Source organism: Balaenoptera musculus, chromosome 3 (assembly GCF_009873245.2).
Source record: "Balaenoptera musculus isolate JJ_BM4_2016_0621 chromosome 3, mBalMus1.pri.v3, whole genome shotgun sequence".
In the NCBI taxonomy this organism is placed as follows: Eukaryota; Metazoa; Chordata; class Mammalia; order Artiodactyla; family Balaenopteridae; genus Balaenoptera; species Balaenoptera musculus.
In genome coordinates, this window is record NC_045787.1 from 164,889,458 (window position 1) to 164,911,341 (window position 21,884).

Sequence of the window (21,884 nt, forward strand, 5' to 3'; positions counted from 1 at the left end):
GTGCTGTCTGGTGGCCACCCATCACCAGACTAAGGACCTGTGGCTGGAGCAGACACTGGGCTGAAAGGAGGAGCTTTTAGCATCAGGGCCAACTGAGAATGCAAAGGCAGCCACCCCTCTGATGGAGAAAGAAGTAAACACAAGGCAGCTCAGGGTGGGCTCCCAACAGGCCCATGCCGGGAACAGAGGGACAGGCTGGCAGAGGCAGAGAGGGCTTACTTAGACTTGCTTCTCCCTGGGGTGGGGTGGGGGGGAGTGGGTAGCAAACGAGGATGGGCTGCCCCTCTGGCCTGGCCTGGCCTGGGGAGAGGATGGGGTGGAGGTGGAGCTGTAACCTGGTGGGAGCTCCAGGAGGACTCTGGTATTTATGGAGTACCTACTGTGTGCAGGAGCCCTGACGTGTCATTCCAAGTTCAAGGCAAAGAAAACAAATGTTTGCTGTTGGCTGAACCCCTCCCTCCTTGGCCCTGTAAACGCTACTACGCCGCCCACCCCCCCACCCCACCAAGGGATGAGGAAGATGAGAAGGCCAAGGGCAAGGCCAGGCCAGCCTCTGCCTAGCTCCCTGGTGGCCAGGGCTGGAAAATGCCTGGAATCGTGGGGTCTGAGGGTCACCGCCCTGCCCCTCCCGGAGCACCAGCCCCTAGACAGGCACCCAGAGGCCTGGGGGACAGCCGGCCACGTGGGGTTCAAATCCCATCCCCGCCCTGACTATCCAGGTCACCCCTACTCATGCCTTAGCTCCACATCTAATGAGCACTGCTCCAGGGGGAACCAAAACCCACAGGGCCACCCCCTCTCATGGAGCGTTCACTCGCCCCCCTCTCTGGCCTCAGTTTCCTCTTCTGTGAAATGGGACGAGCCAGGCCAAGCCCAGGCCAAGCCCAGGCTCCGGGCTGGTCAAACTCCCAGAGGGGAGCGCTGGGAGGGCGGGGGCGAGTTGAGATGTATTCAGCCTCCCCGGGCACTGTGCCTGGCACACGGGAGGCGCCCAATAAATGCTTGTTTGAGCGAGGACTCGCCTTCAATAAATAACAGCTGTTGTGGACGCTGTGGATGCCGGCGAGGGAGTGGGCCCTCCCCTCCCCCACCCTGTTCCCCCATCCCCCTCTGGCCCCATTCCTGCCCCTTACCGCCCCCCGCCCCGATTTTGCCTCCTCCTCCTTGCCCCGCCTCTTTCCCTTCCAACTTCCCCCTCCCCCAACCACCCCCTTCTCCTCTTCCTCCATTTCCCTTACCCTTACCCAATTCTCCCTCCCTCTCTAGCCCCCTACCCTAGTCTTTCTCCCCTCCCCCCACCCTTCCACCTCTTTCTCCCCGCCCCCCCCCGCCGCCGCCCATTATCCCCGCCCCCACCCTATTTCACCCCCATCCTCCATCCCTCCCCCGCCCCCACGACTGGGCGCCTGTCCGAGCGGGGCCGCCCGAGCTCCCGGGTCCGTGGCTCGGGTCCAGCCCGCGGCCCTGCACCGGCGGCGGCGGCGGCGGCGGCTGCGGCGGCGGCGGCGGGCGGGGTCTTGGCGGCGCGCGGTTTGGGGGTTTTTTATAACCCTGGCAGGCTGCTCAGGAAGTGCCGTCCCCGCGCCCCCTCCCCCGGCCACGCCGCCGCGCTCGCTCCCTCCCTTCCTGCGCGTGGGCCGGCGAGACGGCGGCGGGGACTGCAGGCGGAGGCCCGGGCGGGCGGCCGGCCGCGGGTAACGGCGCGGGGCGGGGCGGGGCGGGGGTGCGGGACTAAGGGGGACTTTGTGTGTCCGCGTCGTCGCCCGGGGATGGCCGTGGGCCGCCGGACGACGGACGTCGGGCCGTGGGGGTTGTGGCGGTGTGCGATGTCCCTACGCGTGTGCGACACGCAACGCGCCCCTGAGTTCCTGGGAGCCCCTGTCTGGGTTTGTTTGCTGTGTGTGTGTGTGTGTGTGTGTGTGTGTGGACATCCACGTCTGTATAAATGCCGTGTGTCTGCGCGTGTGTGGCTGTATGAAAATGTAAGTGCCTGGCTATGTTTGAATTTGTGTGTGATGTGTGATTTGGGTGTTATGTGTCTGCGGAAGTGTGAGTGTAAGCCAGTGTGTGCACGTAGGTCAGCATCTCCTGGGTGTAAATGTCTGGATGAGTGTCTCTCCAAACATCTGCCGGTGTGTCTCCGTGTGTGTCTGAGTTTCATGAGTGTGTAAATGCCTGTGTGTACGTGCATCTGGTGGGTCTCAAGGTTTGGAGGACTTCGTGAATTTGTTCCTGGTCTGCTGTGAGTGTGGAAATGAGTGTGTACGTGTCTGTGCACGTAAGCCTGGGTGTGTGACTCTGGGTTGTGTGTGTGGGTATGCACATAGGTCTGGGGAATGTGTAGCTGTGTGTCTCGCATGTTTGTCTCAGGGTGTGAGTGTGTACTGAGTGTTGGGGCGGTCCTTTGTGGGTCTGCGGTGTCTGGTTGTTGGTCCCCAGCCTCACAGGTGTGGTCACCCTCAAGTGTGTGTGCGTGCACGTCGTTGCCAATGTGTGTTTGTGTGTCTGGGTGTGGGAGTGGCGCCGCCCACTTCCCCTGAGTTGGTCATCGGGGCCACAACCGTCTGCCTCCGGGTGTCTCCAGCCATCAGCTCAGGGCCTTTAATTAGCGGCTGGTTGCGGACCCGCCGGGTGCCGGGCCCCCTCCTCCTGCAGGCCGGGCCTTTGTCTGCTCTCCGGGCAGGGGCTGCCGCCTCTCCTGCCTGCCCAGCCAGATGTTCAGAGCCTGGGCTGGCCGGGCCTCCGCCTGGGCAGTCTCGGCCTTGGCCTCCGCAGGGAGGCTCCGCGGCCCTGTCCCCCAGCCCGCCCCGGACATCTGGGTGTAGAGCGGCAGATCCCTGCAGGATCCCGGGGATGGGATGGAGCCTCTGTTTCCAGAGGCTGTTTCCGCCGGCATTTCCTCCCCCACCTCCAGCGGGCTGGCACCCTCCCCCATGCTGGCCATCTCCCTCCTGCCTTCTAGGAGGGAGGGGCTGGAGGGAATGGCCAGGCCTGGGTACACACACACAAACACACTCTTACGGTCACACACAGGGTCACATGGGCAGACACACACAGTCACGTGGGCACACACCACACACAAAGTCCCATATACACAGTTACAGCCATACACAGTCATGGATGTGTAGTCACCCGCAGACATCCCACGGGAGACCCCCAGCTGACATCCTGTGGCCCCCCCCACCCCCAGGCTCAGGCCCAGTAATCCTCTACCCACCCCCAAGCCTTCTCTTCCCCCCCACCCCAGAGCCACCAATCTGTTCGTGGTCCCCCCAGTGCCCAGAGCGGGTCATACCTCCCAGCCCCACTGCGGGCTGTACCACTGTTCCAGATTCTCTCCCCCTGGCCTCACCCTGGCAGACACCTTGTACCTGTACGTCCCCCTCCAGACTCCTCCTATCCTGCACCTCACCCCCCACCTGTGCTGGGTCCTTCTGCCCTCTCCTCCACACCCCACTTGAGCTAGAAGCACCAGAGGCAGGGGAGAGGTTGTAGGGGGGAGGGGCCCAGCTGCAGAGGACCGAGGTGAGGACTCAGAGGAGGGGGGAACAGGAAGAGAGGCCAGGATCAGAGCCACTGAGGGAGAGCTTCTGCACCAGGCCTGGCAGTGTGGGAAGGAGAGGGGCAGGATTGGGGGGCTGGGGGGCTCCAGCCTCACTTGCAATGACAATGCTGCCGCCTCGGCATGGGGAGGGGTGTTAAGGCAGGAAGGGGCTCGAGGGACACCCCCCAAAAGGAGGGGCTTTGATCCCAGAGCTAGTCAAGGATGGAACAGGGGAGGGGGGTGACGGGAGGGGACAGAAGTTGGGAGGAGGGAGGTGGGGATGGGGAGCTAGGAACAGAGGGAGGATGAAAGCCGAAAGGAGGATCACCAGGGCCGGGGAGAAGGGCAGGGTGTCCTCAGCGACCCCTGAACTCCAGACCCAGCTCTGCTCTCCTCACCGCCCCCTCCTACCCTGTGCAGGCTCCCAGAAGAGGTACTGAAGGCCCAGAGCGACTCACACACAGGTTCGACACCACGCCACCAACTGAAGCCCCCAAAAGGTAAAAAAAAAAAAGAGAGAGAAGGCCAAGGGCTAAACATCAGCCCATCTGAAATGAGCACCACAGTCACAGAGTGGGAGTGAGCTCCCCATAGCTGGAGGGGTCCAATCAGAAGGTGTGGAGGGGGGGGCGGTGTCAGCTTCTAAGTCAGCATCTTGGAGGAAACCTGGCCCCATCTCTCAGGAGCTGAACTGCCCTGTTTGGGGATCGACTCTCAGACTTGGCCAGGCTGCAAAGAAAACAAGACAGTATGTGATTAAGGGGGAAATTGCACAGAGTAGGAGAAGGAGGGCGGAGACAGGAGGAGGGGTGGAGGGTTTGGCACAGGGTGGTGGCCCAGAGTGGTGTCTGTGGCAGGCTGGCCTGGGGCAGATGCTGGAGCAACAGACCTGCCCGGCAGGCCTGGAGCTTCGAGGAGAAATGAGAGGAAGCAGGACTAGGGGCTGGACTGGAAATGTAGGGCGGAGGAGAGGTCACAGGAACAGAGACCACGATGCAGGGGTTTGCAGCCCCGCTGGCGGGGTGAGTGGTGCTACCCGTGACAGAGAATCCGAAGGCAGGGCCCCCAGGGGGAAGGGGTGCTCCAAGCACTGGCCTCGGGTTTAATCTGGGTTGAAAATTCACGCTGACCAGCCTTCAAGTGTGTCCCAGGCCAGCCGCCCCTTGCTGCCCTCCTGCACGGGCCCTTTGTGGTCCTGGGTCCACAGCAAGCTCCTGCCTGCCCCTGGGCCTTTGCCCCTGCTGTTCCTCTGCCTGGACCACTGCACTGTCTCCTGTCTCTTCACTTCTCATCCTTCCCACCTCTGCTTCCAAGCCTCCTGGTTATTTCCCATAAAGAACGTGTCCTGATCTGAATTACACGTCTTTTCGTTTACTTGTCTGTCCTCTGTCATTCCTGGGAGACTGAGCCCCACGGGGTGGGGGGCAGGGGGAGGGCAGGGACTGTATCCATATTACACACAGTCGCCACCCGATGAGTGAGTCCTCTGGGTTATTGCAGAAATGAAATGAGATGGCATGAACATGCTCGGCCGGTAGCTGGCACGTAGTAAGTGCTCATGGAGTCAAGGTCCCTGCCTGTCCTAAGAGCATACGGAGGATAGTGGGGAGGCGGGGGGAGGGGGGGACAGAGAGGCTACTGAGTAAGGAAATGCATTCAGAGGCTTCAAACCAGGGGCGTGGAGGGGGGAATGCCATGGGCATCCCTGAGGCTGGGAGTGAAGGGCTGGCTGCAGGTGTCGTTGTCTGCCTGGTGAGGGACCTTGACGCCGGCTCTGCCCGGCAGCAGGACCAGGCCCCGCTGACCCAGCTCTCCCATCCCAGGAGCCCAGTGATGCTGTCCAGGCTGTGAACAGGGAAGGCAGCGCTGTGGGGGCTGCTGGCAGCCGGGGCTGGGGAGAGACATGTGGACACGTGGCCTCTATGGCTCCTGCCTGCCAGATCCTCCGCTGGGCCCTCGCCCTGGGGCTGGGCCTCACGTTCGAGGTCACGCACGCCTTCCGGTCTCAAGGTAGGGGTGACTCGGGGGTAGTGGTGGGGACCGAGCAAGGAACTGAGGAGGGGTCAGTGCAGCTGGGACGGTGGTCGTGGTGGGGTAGGCCCTGGGGTCAATGAGGCCAGAGTCTTGCAGCAGGTGACCTGGATTCAGGATTCACTGAAGCCAGCATCGTTTACCCTGCAGCCAAGCAGGCAGGACACAGGGGTCCTTCCCGGGACCCACCCCCAAGCCTTTGACCCTCACCCACAGATGAGTTCCTATCCAGTCTGGAGAGCTATGAGATCGCCTTCCCCACCCGAGTGGACCACAACGGGGCACTGCTGGCCTTCTCACCCCCAACCCCCAGGAGGCAGCGTCGGGGCACAGGGCCCCAAGCAGAGTCCCGCCTTTTCTACAAGGTGGCTGCACCGAGCACCCACTTCCTGCTGAACCTGACCCGCAGCCCTCGCCTCCTGGCAGGGCATGTCTCCGTGGAGTACTGGACTCGAGAGGGCCTGGCCTGGCAGAGGGCCGCCCGGCCCCACTGCCTCTACGCCGGCCACCTGCAGGGCCAGGCCGGCAGCTCCCATGTGGCCATCAGCACCTGTGGGGGCCTGGTGAGTGGAGGGTTCTGGGCGGTAGCGGGAAATGCCCACGAGTTTGGGAGTTAAGAAAAACACTTATATAGGTCAGAGAAGGAATCACAGTGGAAGTTTTTTAAACATTTCGAGCTAATCGAAAGGATGAGCTATTTTAAGGTGCAGCTAAAGCAGTACGTAGAAGAAAATGTGTAGCCTTAGGCCAGGCTAAAAATTAATGAGCTGAACATCGAAGAAACTGAAAAAGGAATAGCAACATAAACCCAGTAAAATAGAAGGAATGAAATCGTAAAGACAGAGATAGGGTCCCAGGGGTCCTGGGAACCAGGACCTGACCCGAGCCCTCTGTCCCACTTCCCAACCCCCAGCATGGCCTGATCGTGGCAGATGAAGAAGAATACTTAATCGAGCCGCTGCAAGGTGGGCCCAAGGGGCACCGGGGCCCAGAGGAGAGTGGTCCCCACGTGGTGTACAAGCGTTCCTCCCTGCGTCACCCCCACCTGGACACAGCCTGTGGAGTGAGAGGTACATCTGTCTCTCTGGGGCTGGGCAAAGGGGCTGCACAACATCTTTGCCTTGAGGCAGAGGTAGATGGCAGTGTCCCTCCATCCAGAAGGTCAGCAGGCAGCTACATCAGGGAGCAGTGCAGACAGTCAGCAGGGCAGTAGACAATGGAACAACGCATCCATCACTGCCGTAGTCCGATGGCCCAACAGTGAGTGAGACGGGCAGCTGGACAGCCAGGCAGGTGCTCAGGTGTAAAACCATCCATCTCTAGGATTATTGTCTGATCAGACAGTTAAGCAGCGGGATGGTGGTAACCAACATTGGGGCAGTTGCACAAGGAAAATGCCAGGAGACCTTAGCCACCATTCGGAGGATCAGATTTACAACCAGACTTGCAGGAGGACAGTTGTAACATCAGACATTTAGGGAATGGGAAAGTAAGGAAGCTAGCTAGACAACAGAAGGGTCCCCAGGACAGTCGTACAGCTAAAAAAATGATCTCTGTCCAGTGGAAATGCAGAGCCACTGGAACATTGAATTAGTTGCATGATCCGAGAGTCCCAGAGTAGCACACCGTGGCAGACGCACAACCACCGTGGGTTGTAGAAACAGAAAAGTGGATGGTGTCACAATTGGACAGTCACTGGGAGAGCCAAGCAGTAAGACCGTCAGGCAGGTGGATTGTTTTACAGCCAGACAGTTGGCAGCAGGGTGAGTAAAAAGTTGCACAGTCAGAAGGCCAGTGAGCCATACAAGCACACAGTTCTGGCAGTGAGGCAGGCTGCTACACACATCCATCTGAGCAGTGAAATTGTCGGGAAGTTGCACGGTCATGTTGATTGTCATGGGATGCTGGGCGGCTGTTCAACCAACCAGTCTGGCAGTGAGACAGCCACATCATTGTAGAACCAGCAGCAAAAGAATGAGCTATTTGACAGCCAGATGAATCATCAGACAGGGAGTTAGACAAGGAGGGCAAGCAGCAGAATGACCAGAAATTGTCCATCCAGATGAGAAACCGTGGAAGGGGCGGCCTTGGTGGCTGCGCACCCTGAAACCGCCACCTGCCTGGCCCCTCGGGAATGAAACAGAGCGCGGCCAGCCAGGCCTGAAGCGCTCGGTCAGCCGAGAGCGCTACGTGGAGACCCTGGTGGTGGCTGACAAGATGATGGTGGCCTACCACGGACGCCGAGACGTGGAACAGTATGTGCTGGCCATCATGAACATTGTAAGTGCCTCCCCCTCCCTGGGCATGGAGCCCCAAAAACATGGAGCTTGCTCCAGAGGTTAGGAAAAGGGGTGTCACCCTCCCCCCCCCATCCCTGACCTGAGGCCAGTGAAACAGAATGGAGAGGGGACAGGGTAAGTGAGAAAGGAGGGCTTTCTGTGGCCAGGAATGAGGAGAAGCAGCCTAGCACAGTGGCTAGAAGCATGGACTGGGGAGCAAACCGGCCTGGCCTGAAATCTCAGCTATGCCGCTTTTGAACTGTGTGCCCTTGGGCAAGTTACTTTGCCTCTCTGCCTTGGTTTACCCATCTGTAAAATGGGTATAATAATGGTACTGACTTCATAAGGCTGAGGTGGATGCAGTGAAATGCTAAAGCTTAAAACAGCACCTAGCACACAGTAGGTGCCCTGTAATTATCTGCTGTACAAAAAAATAAATGGGCGACTTGCAGGTACTTGCTCAGGTTAGCAGTACACACGTGGGTGCGCATCTGTCTGCACGCAGGGCTCACCCAAGCGCCTACCTATAAATTCATACAGGCCGACCTGGCTGACCCACACTCAGTTGGAGTCAGCACCCATCCTAGATCTTGATCAAGACTGTGGACCTCTCTGAGCCTCAGTTTCTGCCTCTGTAAAATGGGGTTATACTAGTATCTATCACAAAAGGGTAAGAGATAGTGAGAGGGAAGCCAGCTAGAGCACTTGGCACATAGTAAGGGCTTGATGAGTGACGCTGTTGTTCCACTAAAGCAAAAAGGGAAGACAAGAAGTTTAGCGCAGATCGATGGCCCGTTATGTTGACATAATTTCATATCTGATACCCCTGCTTTCTGCCCAGGACCCGCCTTCCTCCCTTGGGCTTCCAAAGTTCCCTCAAACCTGCCGGGGTTTCTGGGGGTTTCCACATGGGACAGTGATGGCTCAGGGCTCCAAGGTCATTGCACAGAGTGGCCTCCATCATCTGTGCCCACTCACCCCTGGGCACTTCCTCCTCCCCTCTGACCACTGTCTCCAGAGCTTCCTGCCCCCACACTTCCACCTTCCGGTGGTGATGCTCAAATTGGTACCTTCAGACAGTATGGAATGAGGCCAGATGTGCACATCCTTTAGGCCATCTCTGGGCAGAGGCAGCTGGCGGGTGGGCAGGGAGGAGGGAGGACAAGTAGACAGACAAGCTGAGCGGGGTAGGGGTGAGTTGGAAAGAAACGCACTGGCAGGCAGGCTTAGCCAGACTTGAACCCCACTTCCAGCGCCTACCAGCTCTGCATCCTAACCAGCTGAGCATCAGTTTGCTCATCTGTAAAATGGGAATGATAATACATACTCCTGTGAAGATCTAGGCAGCAGGCTTAGCCTGAGCCCCAGCACACAGTAGGTACTAGATTGAAGCAAGCTGTTGTCATCGTTTCACTTTTTGTCTTCTACTCTGGGCCCCTCTTAAGACTCGGTCTCTCTTGTTTCTTGGAGGTCAGGTTGCCAAACTTTTCCAGGACTCGAGTCTGGGAAACATCGTTAATATCCTGGTAACACGCCTTATCCTGCTCACGGAGGACCAGGTGCGGGGTGTGGGGGGGCCCACCTTCTCCTGCACGCCAGCGCTGCCCACCTTCCCCTGGGTGGCTGGTACCCATGTACCTCTCTCTGTCCACCCTCAGCCCACCCTGGAGATCACCCACCACGCCGGGAAGTCCCTGGACAGCTTCTGTAAGTGGCAGAAATCCATCGTGAACCGCAGCGGCCACGGCAATGCCATTCCAGAGAACGGCGTGGCCAACCATGACACGGCGGTGCTCATCACGCGGTGAGGGGCGGGCACGGCTCCAGTAGGACTTGAGCCGGGGGACCAGTGGTCCAGGGGACTGTCCAGGTCTAAGCAGGGATCACTTCTGCCGAGAGATGGAAGAGGCCGGGACTGTGCAGCCGCCCCCTTGGGGAGCCAGGGAAGGGGAGGGGCTGCTGGGAGCCTGAGAATGTGGGGAGGCGGGTGTGGGGCTGTTCGGACACTGACACATCCTTCACTCACTCTGTCATTCATTCAGTCAGTCAGTCATGCACCCCGGCATCTCCAAGGCCAGCTGGGGGGAGAGCATGGGGCTTCAGTTCCGAGGCAGGGAATGCCTCCCAGGCAGGACTCAGCCACCAGAGACAGGCAGGACGGTAGCAGCGGGGCTTAGAGAGTCAGCCCAGCCCCCTCACGGCCCCCCTCTCCTTCCACAGCTATGACATCTGCATCTACAAGAACAAACCCTGCGGCACACTAGGTACCCGGGTCCCCTAGGTTTCAGGCACCTCTGAAGGCAGTGGGCTGGGTGACACTGGCCCTGGTGGGGGTGGGGACCTGGCAGAGTGGACAGGGTCGAAGACGCAGCCCCGAGCCCCCAGCTCCAGCCCCACACGCCCATTTCCCAGGCCTGGCCCCCGTGGGCGGGATGTGTGAGCGAGAGAGAAGTTGTAGCATCAACGAAGACATCGGCCTGGCCACGGCATTCACCATTGCCCACGAGATCGGACACACGTGAGGCGGGGACACGGGAGGGGGCGGGCGGGAGGAGCCGGGCAGGTCCCTCGACACCCGGCAGAGCCGCCACTCCTCTCCCCAGGTTTGGCATGAACCACGACGGCGTGGGGAACAGCTGCGGGGCCCGTGGCCAGGACCCAGCCAAACTCATGGCCGCGCACATCACCATGAAGACCAACCCGTTTGTGTGGTCCTCCTGCAGCCGTGACTACATCACCAGCTTTCTGGAGTGAGGACCTACCTGCCTGTCCCACCCAGGGACACACACTCATGTTGGGGGAGGGGAGGACCTCTGGAAATCAGGGCTGCTTCTGAGAAGGGTCATGTGCTCATAGGGCTGCTCCCTGGGACCCCCACCTGGCTGGGGCCCCGGAGCTCTTGGCCTGCAGCCCTCCAGCATGACAGCTGCTTTCTTCTCGCCACAGCTTGGGCCTGGGGCTCTGCCTGAACAACCGGCCGCCCAGACAGGACTTCGTGTACCCAACAGTGGCCCCCGGCCAGGCCTATGATGCAGATGAACAATGCCGCTTCCAGCATGGAGTCAAATCGCGTCAGTGTAAATACGGGGTAGAGAGAGCCTTCCTGCTTTCCTTCCTGGGAGGGGAGGGGGCCGCCACCACCAGGGTGGGGGGGCCACAGGGGGTGGGAAACTCCATGTGGGCACCCCACACACAGGCAGTGGGGGTGGGAGAGCTGGGAAGGGAAGTGAGCCTCAGTGGGGGATGGGAGGACAGAGGTGCATGGGGTTATACAAGTGTCACGCATAGTCACAATGCTCGGGAACAAGAATGGGATCTCCTGGTTCTCCAGACCCCTGTTTTGGGGACTGAGCTGGGGAGAGCCTGGGGGTCCACCTTCTGCTGCAGCAGGACTCAAGTCCCAAGATCCCTAACTGGGCCATTTTTAACGAAACATCCAGATTTGGTGGAAATAGTTTCCCTGGGGATGAACCATCTTCCCCACTTGGCAAAAAACTGGAGAGATCCTTCTAGGGATACCCTGTCTTCATTCCCTCCATCCCCCACTGACTGGTTCACAAGATCTCTTGGCCCCAATCCTTAGCTGGACAAGCTCTGAGCCCCCTGATCACTCCCCACTCTTGCTTGAGGATTATACTCAGCTCCCAAAGCCCCATCCACCCATAGAGAAGTGAGCTGGGGATGCCACTCCCAGCTCCCCCGAGGAAGCTGGTGACCCTCTTCAGCCACCAGGGACCACCGGCTCATCTGGGGTCTGCCCCTCCATTGCCTACCTCCCCCAATTCCCTGAACACACCCCCTAACTCCTCACAGCCTCAGCCTTAGTAGCCCGGACGCAGTCCCAATTCTCCACACCCTCAAGACTCAAAAAGATCAGCTTGAATGACTTGTCCAAGCTAAGGCCATGTTAACTCAAAACAGGGAGCAGGCAGCTGTTAAAATGCCCTCACTTTATTCCAGCGCAAGACAAGGAGACAAACACTGGATCAATTCATATTTAATCCACTCTCAGCACCCCACCCCACCCAACTTGGCTGGTAACTACAGCTCCCTCTAATGAATTCCTAGAGAATTCAGAAGGTACTGTTGAGCATCTGCTGTGTCCCAGGTATCCTAACGATGACAACGATGGCTGACATTTACTGAATGCTCACTGTATGCCAAGCATGTGAAATGTGTCATCTCAGTTAGACTCCTGACAACCCTATTGTCCCCATATTGCAGAAGAAGGGACTGAGGCATAAAGAGGATGCCTTGCCCAAAGTCACCATTTGAGAACATGACAGAGCTGGGATTGGAATCTAGGTTTCTCTATGAATCTAAATTTTATAAAGGGGTGGGTAAGTGGAGAAAGTGCCAGATTATCAAGCATGGACCACGGCTGGCTGTATGTTGAATTGATTCTTCCTTTTATTTTTCCAAGGAACATCTTCCTGGCCCTCCTGGCAAAGGGGTAAATTATTGACTACATGTAAATCAGTAAAGAGCTGGGCCTGGTGCCTGGTCCAGAGATAGTTGTGGTCTTATTACTCAATAACAGGGTGTTTATGCAAGCCCTTTCATATCTACTCTGTTACATGCTCCTCAGCCATATGTAGACAAGGCCCATCTTAACAGATGAGGCCCAGAGAGGGGAAATGTGTTGCAAGTCAGTGGTGGAGTTGAAGTCTCCCAGAGTGGCCCAGGACTCATTCATATATACCATGGCACCTCCTTGTGGAGAGGAGGAAGAGCAGGACTGGATTAGGCAGTTCTCTTTAAGAGGTGTCAGAAGTGGGATCAGGGCCTGTGATATTTTTACGAATGGCCAGGAGAACATAAGCCAAGTGAAGCCAGCAAACCAGGCTGAGTTTTTAGATGAGAAGTATCCTCTGAGGGAGCAGGTTTGAGGACCACCCTCCAAACTTCTCATGTGTGTGCAGGTGTCTCTCAGAGGCTAGCACAGGAAAGTCCCTTCTTGCAGCCATTGATTAGTCCAATCCCAAATCTTCAAAGTTTGGAAGGATCAGGTTCTAAGAGAAGATTACATGTGATTGTAAAAAGGGGACAGAAGGATCGTCACTTCTCAGAGGAAAGACCCTGGGATATGGGGCAGTATGTAGGCTAGAGGGTCAAATTTGGCCACACCTGAACCCAGTGGGGCTTGTCCAGGGGTATTAATTAACCTGGACCTAAAGGGTCTGAGTGACTCCCTGGGACTGGTCCAGCCTCCTGCCATGGACAGGACCTGCTGCCAGGGTCTGGGCCAGCCCAAGTAAAACTCAGGAAGAAGATGGGCTGATTTTTCACTGGGAGAACTAGAGGAACTTTCCACATAAACCCAGCCTGCCCTTATCCCCTCTCAACCCTCCATAGATTAAAAGCTTTGGGAGCCTCCCCAGTTTAGGTGGGGGAAACAATGAGAACTACCAGCTGGAAAAAGAATTAGAGACAGGGCCCTTGACCTGAGCCATCATCAGGCCTGATTTTTCAACCACTGCTCTTGGGTAGGCTGCTTTGCCCATTCTAAAAATCCTTCCTCTTCATTTCTCAGCAGGTCCCAAGGTTTCTCCTAGAAACTTGGGAGGTGCCACGGGTTGAACTGTAGAGGGATTCGATCATAGACGCTGCGATCAAAGTTCTAGGTCAGGATCCAGACTAACCCTTAGTAGCTGTGTGACTTCTAGCGAGTGACCTTACCTGTCTGAGCCTTGGTTTTCTCATAGTAAAATGGGGATTGTAGTGCCTAAGGGAGTTTGCGGCACTCCTAGGTGTTTTATAAATGCTGCTTTCAGGCAGAGGAGAGGTCCCAGCCCATGCCCCCGCAAGGGGTTGCAAAAAGAGACCCAGGAAAGGAGCGCTGGGGCCCCACTGTCAGCCGGCAGTGAGCGGGTCGCCTCGGTCCTCCCAAGGAAGGTGGGAGGGGGGCGAGCCTGAGCGGGCGCCTTGGCCCGCAGGAGGTCTGCAGCGAGTTGTGGTGTCTGAGCAAGAGCAACCGGTGCATCACCAACAGCATCCCGGCCGCCGAGGGCACGCTGTGCCAGACGCACACCATCGACAAGGGGGTGAGCGCAGGCCGAGAGCCTCCACACCCCCACCACCCACCCCGACCCCTCCATCGGCTTTGGCCACGCCTACTGCCTGTAAGCCCCACCCCTGGCCTGAGGCCACACCCGCTCCCAAGCCACGCCCTGCACGCTTGTCCCAACACTAGCTTCACCACCCGTTCGGGACCCTAAGCTTAGGCCACGCCCCTTCCTTGAACAGTGTCTCTCCCTAGCCACGCCCCCATATAACCGGACAGAATCCCGGTCTTCGGACCCCACCTCCGTCCCCCACCCCCTCCCGCTTTCGCTCCACCTCAGGAGGGCTCAGACTTCCGGCTGGGGGGCTGGGGTGCGGGTAGGATTGAGCGCCAAGTCCCAGAGAGTCCGCAAAGCCCGACTCGCCCCTGCCCATCATCCCACCGCAGTGGTGCTACAAGCGGGTCTGCGTCCCCTTCGGGTCGCGGCCGGAGGGCGTGGACGGCGCCTGGGGCCCGTGGACCCCGTGGGGCGACTGCAGCCGGACGTGCGGCGGCGGCGTGTCCTCCTCCAGCCGTCACTGCGACAGCCCCAGGTCAGCCCCCAGGCCCCGCTGCCAGGAGAGCGGGGCGGGCGGTCCTCGCCCCCTACTCCCCCTGCCCCATTTCTCTGCTGTCCACCCCCATTTCCAGGCCGACGATCGGGGGCAAGTACTGCCTGGGCGAGAGACGGAGGCACCGTTCCTGCAACACCGATGTGAGTCCCCCCAGGACCCCAAGCCGGGTACCCTTGGCCCCTCTTACACGCGGGAAAAGAAAGGCATACATCAGCTTCCAACGAGCCCGGGCCAGCTGGCCACCGTCTCCTCGGGAAACCTGCAGCGGCCACCCCCTCCTTCCCCGGACCTCCCTACACCAGCCCTGGGCCCTGTCTCCTTCCAACTCTTCACACTTTTGCAGTAGATGCGTCTCCCGCCTGGAAATAACTGCTTGGCCCCTGACAACCCCCTCCGGCTACACGTGCTTCTCCCTTTACTGCCCAATTTCCCCCAAAAGCCCTGCTCCTGCCCCAAAGCTGACCCAAGCTCCCTGCCCCAGAACCCAGTGGCCAAGTTTTCGTCCCCTGCTTGCACTGCCTTCTGACCAAGGACCACGGTCTCCTGTCCAACACTCCCGTCCACACGTCCCCCACACTCGCGAAGAGTGGGCCTTGCTCCTTTCTAAGCCGGCTCTCTCAAGGCCCCATGGTCTGAGACCAGAAACCCAGGTGTCATCCTCAGCTTGCCCACAAACTCTAGTGAGTCACCTACTCCCATCTCAGACACCACCACCCCCCGGCCTCCTCCCTGGCCTCCTTGCCTCCAGCCTCACTCCTCCAACCCACCCCTGCTCAGAGCATTAGTTCTCCGGCCCCAGACCTCTGCCCTAACTGCATCCCCCCCAACACCTGGCCTCCCTACTTCTCCTTTTTTGTGCCCCAGGACTGTCCCCCAGGCTCCCAGGACTTCAGGGAAATGCAGTGCTCTGAATTTGACAGTGTCCCCTTCCGTGGAAAATTCTACACGTGGAAAACGTACCGGGGAGGTGAGCAGGGGATTCAGAAGGCCTTGGGGCAGTAAGGGGGCAGCCGCAGGTGGAGACCATATCATGGGGTCTGCCCTGAGCCCTCCCCTCACCCAAGGAGCCAGAGCGCCCGGGATGTGGCTCAGCAGCGCCTAGACTGAACACCGGGAAGCCCCCCTCCCTCTGCCCAACGTGCCTGTCCTTGTTGGGTCTGGGGTCTGGCCCTCAGTCTGATGGGGCCGTGCCCCCCAGGGGGCGTGAAGGCCTGCTCGCTCACGTGCCTAGCAGAAGGCTTCAACTTCTACACGGAGAGGGCGGCGGCTGTGGTGGACGGGACGCCCTGCCGCCCAGACACAGTGGACATTTGTGTCAGCGGCGAGTGCAAGGTGGAGGGGACTCCCCACGAGAGGGGAGGGGAGAGGGGGCCGGAGGTGGAGGGGGGCGGCTCCCTGACTTCCCCCACGCACACCACTGCCCTCCCCAGCACGTGGGCTGCGACCGGGTCCTGGGCTCTGACCTGCGGGAAGACAAGTGCAGAGTGTGTGGGGGTGATGGCAGCGCCTGCGAAACCATCGAGGGGGTCTTCAGCCCAGCCTGGCCTGGAGCCGGTGAGAGACCCCCCCCCCCCAGCTTCCCTTTCACACTCCCCACTCGGTGGCTGGGGGCGGGGCTTGCCCCACCACAGTAACCAAGATCAGCAACTCCTCAGAGCCAAGGGCCCAGTGGGGTGTCAGGGACCCCAAAAGGTCCTGGACGTGATGCCGCAGGTCAGGGTCAGGGACTGGCTTGGGCTCTTGGTGCCTAAAGCTCGGCAATTAAAGTGTCCAAGGGGGTGGGGGCCTAAATCTCTCCCCTGCCCCATCCTGAGGGCCTCAAACCGGGTCTTGAGGGGGCAGGCGCCTGACCCTCCAAGGAGGCTGAGGGACTCTCTGTGCTAGAGCACAGAGCTTACTAGGGGTGGGGATAGCTGCAGGGTGTGGTGAACTTGAATGTCTCCCAACCTTGGGCTGAAGGGAAGAGACCCCAGTGAGGTGGGGGAAGGGAGGTGGGCTTAAGGGACCAAACACACACTGAGGGCCAAGTGTGGAGTTCAGGGGACAGTCTGGGGGTACAGACAGATAAACCAGGACTCATGGGGGACACAGGTGGGCAGGGATAGAGGGTTCACAGGGGCCCAAGATCATCCAGGTCGTAAGTGATGGAGCTCACTGCAAAGCTGACTCTGACTGCTAAAACCGCCAAGTCACCCTGTGTGGGTCAGGGCCCCGCGGTGGCCCCTTCCCTCTGCCTAAGCCCTGCCCTGCTGCTTGTTGGGGGGTGGGGGCGGGTCGGACCACTTTGATGGTTTGAGAGGTAAGAAAGTTTGGGTTCAAATCCCAGCCCAGCCACTTCCTAGCTGTAAAACCGGAGCAATTTGTTTTGTCTCTCTGAGCCTCAGTTTTGTCATCTGTAAAGTGGGTGTGATGACACATCTAACTTCACAGGGTGAGAGCTGGGGGTGAGGTGGCATGTCTCTGTAAGTGCTTAGCATGGTAATGGTTAGTTGTTATCATCAGGGACCAGGAATGGGGGAGACAGGCAGGTGCAGGGAAGGGCCAAGTGGGTGACATCTGAGCTCCACTGTCCAGGGTACGAGGAAGTCGTCTGGATCCCCAAAGGCTCCGTCCACATTTTCATCCAGGACCTGAACCTCTCCCTCAGTCACCTGGGTGAGCCAGAGGTGGGAGGATGAGGACTGGGGGTCAGCAGGGGCGGCGTCAGCGTGGCTGGGGTTCTGACCCCTATGCTGTCCCCCAGCCCTGAAGGGGGACCAGGAGTCCCTGCTGCTGGAGGGGCTGCCTGGGACCCCCCAGCCCCACCGCCTGCCCCTGGCCGGGACCACCTTTCAGCTGCGACAAGGGCCGGATCAGACCCAGAGCCTAGAAGCCCTGGGACCCATTAACGCATCTCTCATCGTCATGGTAACGGCAGGGCTGGGAGCAAGGTGCAGGAGGACATTAGCATCCTTGTGGGGCCTCGAACTTGATTTCCATCTGATCCCCACCTACAACCCCAGGTGCTGGCCCGGACTGAGCTGCCGGTCCTCCGCTACCGCTTCAATGCACCCATCACCCGAGATGCACTGCCTCCGTACTCCTGGCACTACGCGCCCTGGACCAAGTGCTCGGCCCAGTGTGCAGGCGGTGAGGCCGGGGTGGGACGGGGTGGGGCAGGTTCTGGTCACCAGGCTGACCTTCCGGGTCGGGCAGGGCTGAGCGGACCTCTCGCCCGCCCCCAGGCAGCCAGGTGCAGGCTGTGGAGTGCCGCAATCAGCTGGACAGCTCAGCCGTGGCTCCGCACCACTGCAGCGCCCACAGCAAGCTACCCAAGAGGCAGCGCGCCTGCAACACAGAGCCCTGCCCGCCCGAGTGAGTGCCTGCCAGGGTGCAGGGTCGGGATGGCAAGCACTGGAGTGACGGTGCTACTGGGATCAGAGGAGTGGGTGCTCCCTAAGGTGAGGTCAGGGTCCTCCCGGAATCAAAGTCAGAACAATGGTGCTCCCTGGCCAAGTCCAGGTAATCATCTCCCCTTGGGGTGATGCGCCTCCCAGCCCCCAATGTGGGTGCACAATAAAGTTGTTCTGAGTTCGGGGTGTGGGGCACGGGAGCAACAGGCATCCCGGTGCCAGTTTCCACAGTGATGTTAATTGTTGGGGAGGAGGAGGATCTGCTCGTGCCCCAAGGTCAGGGTGGCCTGCCCAGCATACTGTCTCAGACTGCCCCTCCCCCCCACAGCTGGGTCGTAGGGAACTGGTCGCGCTGCAGCCGCAGCTGTGATGCGGGCGTGCGCAGCCGCTCCGTCGTGTGCCAGCGCCGCGTGTCGGCCGCCGAGGAAAAGGCGCTGGACGACAGCGCTTGCCCGCAGCCGCGCCCACCGGTGCTGGAGGCCTGCCACGGCCCGGCCTGCCCTCCGGAGTGGGCCGCCCTCGACTGGTCGGAGGTCAGCCGCCCCTTCCCGCCCTGTGCAGAGCAGGGAGGGGCCTGGGTTGCCCCTGTCGGGTGCACACTGAGGCGCCTCCCCACTCCCGCTAGCCCTAGTGAGCTCCTCCCCGCCCCGTGACTGGTCCAAAGTTAGCTGTACCGTCCTCACCTCCCACCGGACCAGCATCCTTCCCACTCCTTGTGTGAGCGGGGAGGGAGGCGCCCACTGAGCATGAAACGCCCCCTCCAACTGCAGTGCACCCCCAGCTGCGGGCCGGGCCTCCGCCACCGTGTCGTCCTTTGTAAGAGCGCAGATCACCGCGCCACACTGCCCCCCGCGCACTGCCCGCCCGCGGCCAAGCCGCCGGCGACCATGCGCTGCAACCTGCGCCGCTGCCCGCCGGCCCGCTGGGTGGCGGGAGAGTGGGGTGAGGTAGGCGGGCGCGCCCTGCAGGGCGGGAACCAGGGCAGGGGCGGCAGGGTGGGTGGCCGTGCTGGGCTGCGGCTCATCCGCGACTCTCCACAGTGCTCCGCGCAGTGCGGCTTCGGGCAGCAACAGCGCCCGGTGCGCTGCTCCAGCCACACAGGGCAGCCCTCGCGCGAGTGCGCGGAGGCCCTGCGGCCCCCCGCCACGCAGCAGTGCGAGGCCAAGTGTGACAGCGCGCCCCCCGGGGACGGCCTGGAAGGTATGTGAGGCGGGGAGGGAACCAGGACGGTCCTGTCCGGAGGAAACCATAGATAGGAGAGCTGGGGCTCCAGACCATTGGCCCTAGAGCTTCTCCAACCACGGAAATGCCTTTCTCTGTCTTCTCCAGACCATCTTTCACCATCCCCTGCCTGCCAACATGTATTAGGTGCCACTGTGTGCCAGGCGTTGTAGGCACCTGATTTTTCTGGGGGCCCAAACTCAGGTCATTCCTCCAACCACCTCCATGACCTTCACCTTGCTCATCTCCATCTATAACATTATCTGCCCGAGATTTTTCTTTAAATCAGTTTCTCAGCCTCAGGCACTCTTGATGTTTGGGGCCAGATGATTCCTTGTCACGGGGGCTGCCCTATGCATTGTCGGGGGTTCAGCATCCCTGACCGCTACCTGCTGCATGCCAATAGTACCCCTCCTCCCGGTGGTGAAAACCGAAAAATGTCTCCAGATATCACCAAATGTCCCCTGGGAGGCAAAATCGCATCTCCTTGAGAACCACTGCTTTAAATATACCCTTTTTTTTTCTACCTAAGTAAATTTATGTTTCATAGAGAGCAATAGGTTACTTACTGAAGGCACTGGAACCAAACTGCCTGGATTCACCTTGCACCTCTGTGCCTTCGTATTCTCATCTATCAAGAGGCGTTTAATATATTCACTTGAGGGAGTGCCGTGTTAGGGAGAGGGACTAAAATAATCCACGTGAAGCCCTTTATTAGCACCAGGCCCTGTCATACATCATTAACTGCTAACTGGGAACCCTGGTCCATTGTCATGAACAGACTGTCAATTACCCTGTACACAAACTACACAAATACCCTGAGAGGCGTGACTGCCCTGGAGCTCGAGGTCCTCAGTCTGTTACAAAGGGAAACGAGCAAGGATTACGGCTCCAAACAGATAACTGGAAAAGGAACACTTTTCTCGTGATGTAATACGGTGTCCAAACCCCAGACCTGCACTTCCCTCTCAACATCCTCAAAACAACCTAATGACATAGTTACTGGTATAAGCCCCCTTTGAGAAGTGAGGAAACCGAGGCACAGAGGAGCTAGGAAGCGCTGTGCAGCCAGCGGTCGCGCCCCTGCCGGAAGGGGTGCTGAGACCGGATTCCCCTCACCTACTCTTCTCCCGCCCCCTCCAGAGTGCAAGGATGTGAACAAGGTCGCCTACTGCCCCCTGGTGCTGAAATTTCAGTTCTGCAGCCGAGCCTACTTCCGCCAGATGTGCTGCAAAACCTGCCAAGGCCGCTAGAGGGCGCACGGTCCTCGGAGCCAAGGCTGGGGGCCGGCTGGGGATGGGGGTGGGGCGACCAGGCCTGCAGCTGGCCAGCCTGAAGGAGCCCGAGGGGGCAGGAGCCGGGAGTGAAGGGTGAGACGGAGCCGGAAGTTATTTATTGGGAACTCTTGCGGGGCTCCTGGCTGAGGGGGATGGAGAGGGGCTGGCCACGCCCACGGCCCCTCCTTTGCCCGTCTCCCAGTTCAGAATGAGACCCCCTCCAGGGTGGGTTTGAGGTGGGAACAACTGTTCGCCCTAGTGCTCTTGCCACCCACCCTTAGGGAGACCCCCAGCACAACCCCCGCCTTTGATCGGAATATGTACTGTGAAGAGTGGGGGTGGGGAGGGGGTCAGCCGGTGCCCTGCCCCCCGCCCCAGCACTGCCCTACCCCTCCACTCTGAGCTGGGGGGGAATCTATGTCCGCTACGGGGGAGGGGATTAGCACCACCTCCTTGACACCCTCCGCCTAACCAGACCAGCTACAGGGGGGAGGCAGAGCTGGGAAGATCCACCCCATCCTCAGCCCTGCCTGCCCCAGGGGGACCACGTCATCCAGGCCACCCCCATCATGGTGCTACAGGCCCTGCCCTGGGGCCCACACACCCCTCGCCAGGAAGCCCTACATCAATAAAGTTCTGTCTTGTGTAGATTTCCGTGCGTGGGTGTGTGTACGTCAGTGAGACTGGGTCACATTCAGCTGTCCCCTACCCCCATCCTGGAAGCGACCACAGCCCCTCGCAGGTCGGCCCCAACAGGCCAAAGGGGACTTGTACCAACACAGACTAGAACCCAGTGATTTTAGGTCAAAAATACAGCTCACGGAGGCGCTCAAAGCAACACAACCTGGCGCCTGCTTTTCCAGCCACCACACTCCCTGTCACTCTGCAGGCTCCAGTCACGCTGGACTCCTGGGAGTTCCTCAATCTCCCCACCATCTTCCCATCTTGGGGCCTTTGCTAGAGCTGTTTCCTCTGCCAGGTGTACCCTCCCCTTCCCTGTTCACCTAGTTAACTCCAACTCACCTCTCAGCACAAACATCACCTCCTCCCAGAAGCCTCCCCTGACGCCCTCAACAAGGTGGGGGTCCTCCAGACTCTTCACTCCTAGTGGCTGGAAGCATTGCCGAGGTTTGCGGAAGCCAAGCCAGTCGGTTGAGCAAACTTGCGCAGGAGGTCCAGGGAGAAACGGGCTTCTCCCCACATGTGGCCACTAGGGGGCGCCGCGGCGCGCCAGCCTCTAGGCAGGGTGTGGTGTGCTGCCCGGAGCCCAGGGATACCCCTGGCCACAGGCCTCCCTGCCAGGCTCACCCAGGGTCGGCTTCTGCCCCCGCCACCTCCTCGATGTGTGGCAGCTGACAGCCTCTAGGAACTGCCATTTCCTGCCGGTCTCCTAAAGATCCGGAGATGGGCCGACACTTGGATCCCACGTGTGCCAGGTGCCGCTGTTTTACGATGACAAAAATGCGGAGATCCGGAAGTAACAGAGCTGGGGGTCATTAATTCCAGATGTGACATCCGAAGT

General features: G+C 59.6%; 1 protein-coding gene across 4 annotated transcripts; it reads left to right on the top strand.

Annotated features, from left to right (window-relative positions):
* The first annotated feature begins 1,655 nt into the window (after positions 1-1,655).
* Positions 1,656-21,010, top strand: ADAMTS10 (ADAM metallopeptidase with thrombospondin type 1 motif 10). 4 transcript variants are annotated; one of them, XM_036848798.1, is made up of 26 exons: positions 1,656-1,694; positions 3,965-4,044; positions 5,368-5,554; positions 5,792-6,138; positions 6,489-6,645; positions 7,638-7,855; positions 9,330-9,413; positions 9,513-9,658; positions 10,075-10,118; positions 10,267-10,372; positions 10,458-10,604; positions 10,801-10,942; positions 13,791-13,898; positions 14,306-14,451; positions 14,549-14,612; positions 15,337-15,439; positions 15,671-15,804; positions 15,903-16,026; positions 17,047-17,127; positions 17,216-17,379; positions 17,475-17,601; positions 17,697-17,826; positions 18,193-18,397; positions 18,635-18,811; positions 18,905-19,064; positions 20,229-21,010. In XM_036848798.1, exons 3-26 carry the CDS (start codon positions 5,467-5,469, stop codon positions 20,336-20,338), a joined length of 3,312 nt encoding a protein of 1,103 aa, XP_036704693.1. In that variant the 5' UTR covers positions 1,656-1,694; positions 3,965-4,044; positions 5,368-5,466; the 3' UTR covers positions 20,339-21,010. The 4 variants fall into 4 exon arrangements, with proteins under 4 accessions (XP_036704693.1, XP_036704694.1, XP_036704696.1 ...); XM_036848799.1 differs by lacking the exon at positions 17,047-17,127; XM_036848801.1 differs by lacking the exon at positions 14,306-14,451 and having other exon boundaries at positions 10,801-10,925; positions 15,682-15,804.
* The last annotated feature ends 874 nt before the right edge of the window (positions 21,011-21,884 follow it).

Excerpts from the sequence above, each read along its gene's own strand:
- ADAMTS10 (XM_036848798.1), top strand. The coding sequence starts at position 5,467 with ATGGCTCCTGCCTGCCAGATCCTCCGCTGGGCCCTCGCCCTGGGGCTG. Across the intron at positions 16,027-17,046 it reads CCCAGCCTGGCCTGGAGCCG|GGTACGAGGAAGTCGTCTGG; the intron begins GTGAGAGACCCC and ends TCCACTGTCCAG. Across the intron at positions 17,380-17,474 it reads ACGCATCTCTCATCGTCATG|GTGCTGGCCCGGACTGAGCT; the intron begins GTAACGGCAGGG and ends CTACAACCCCAG.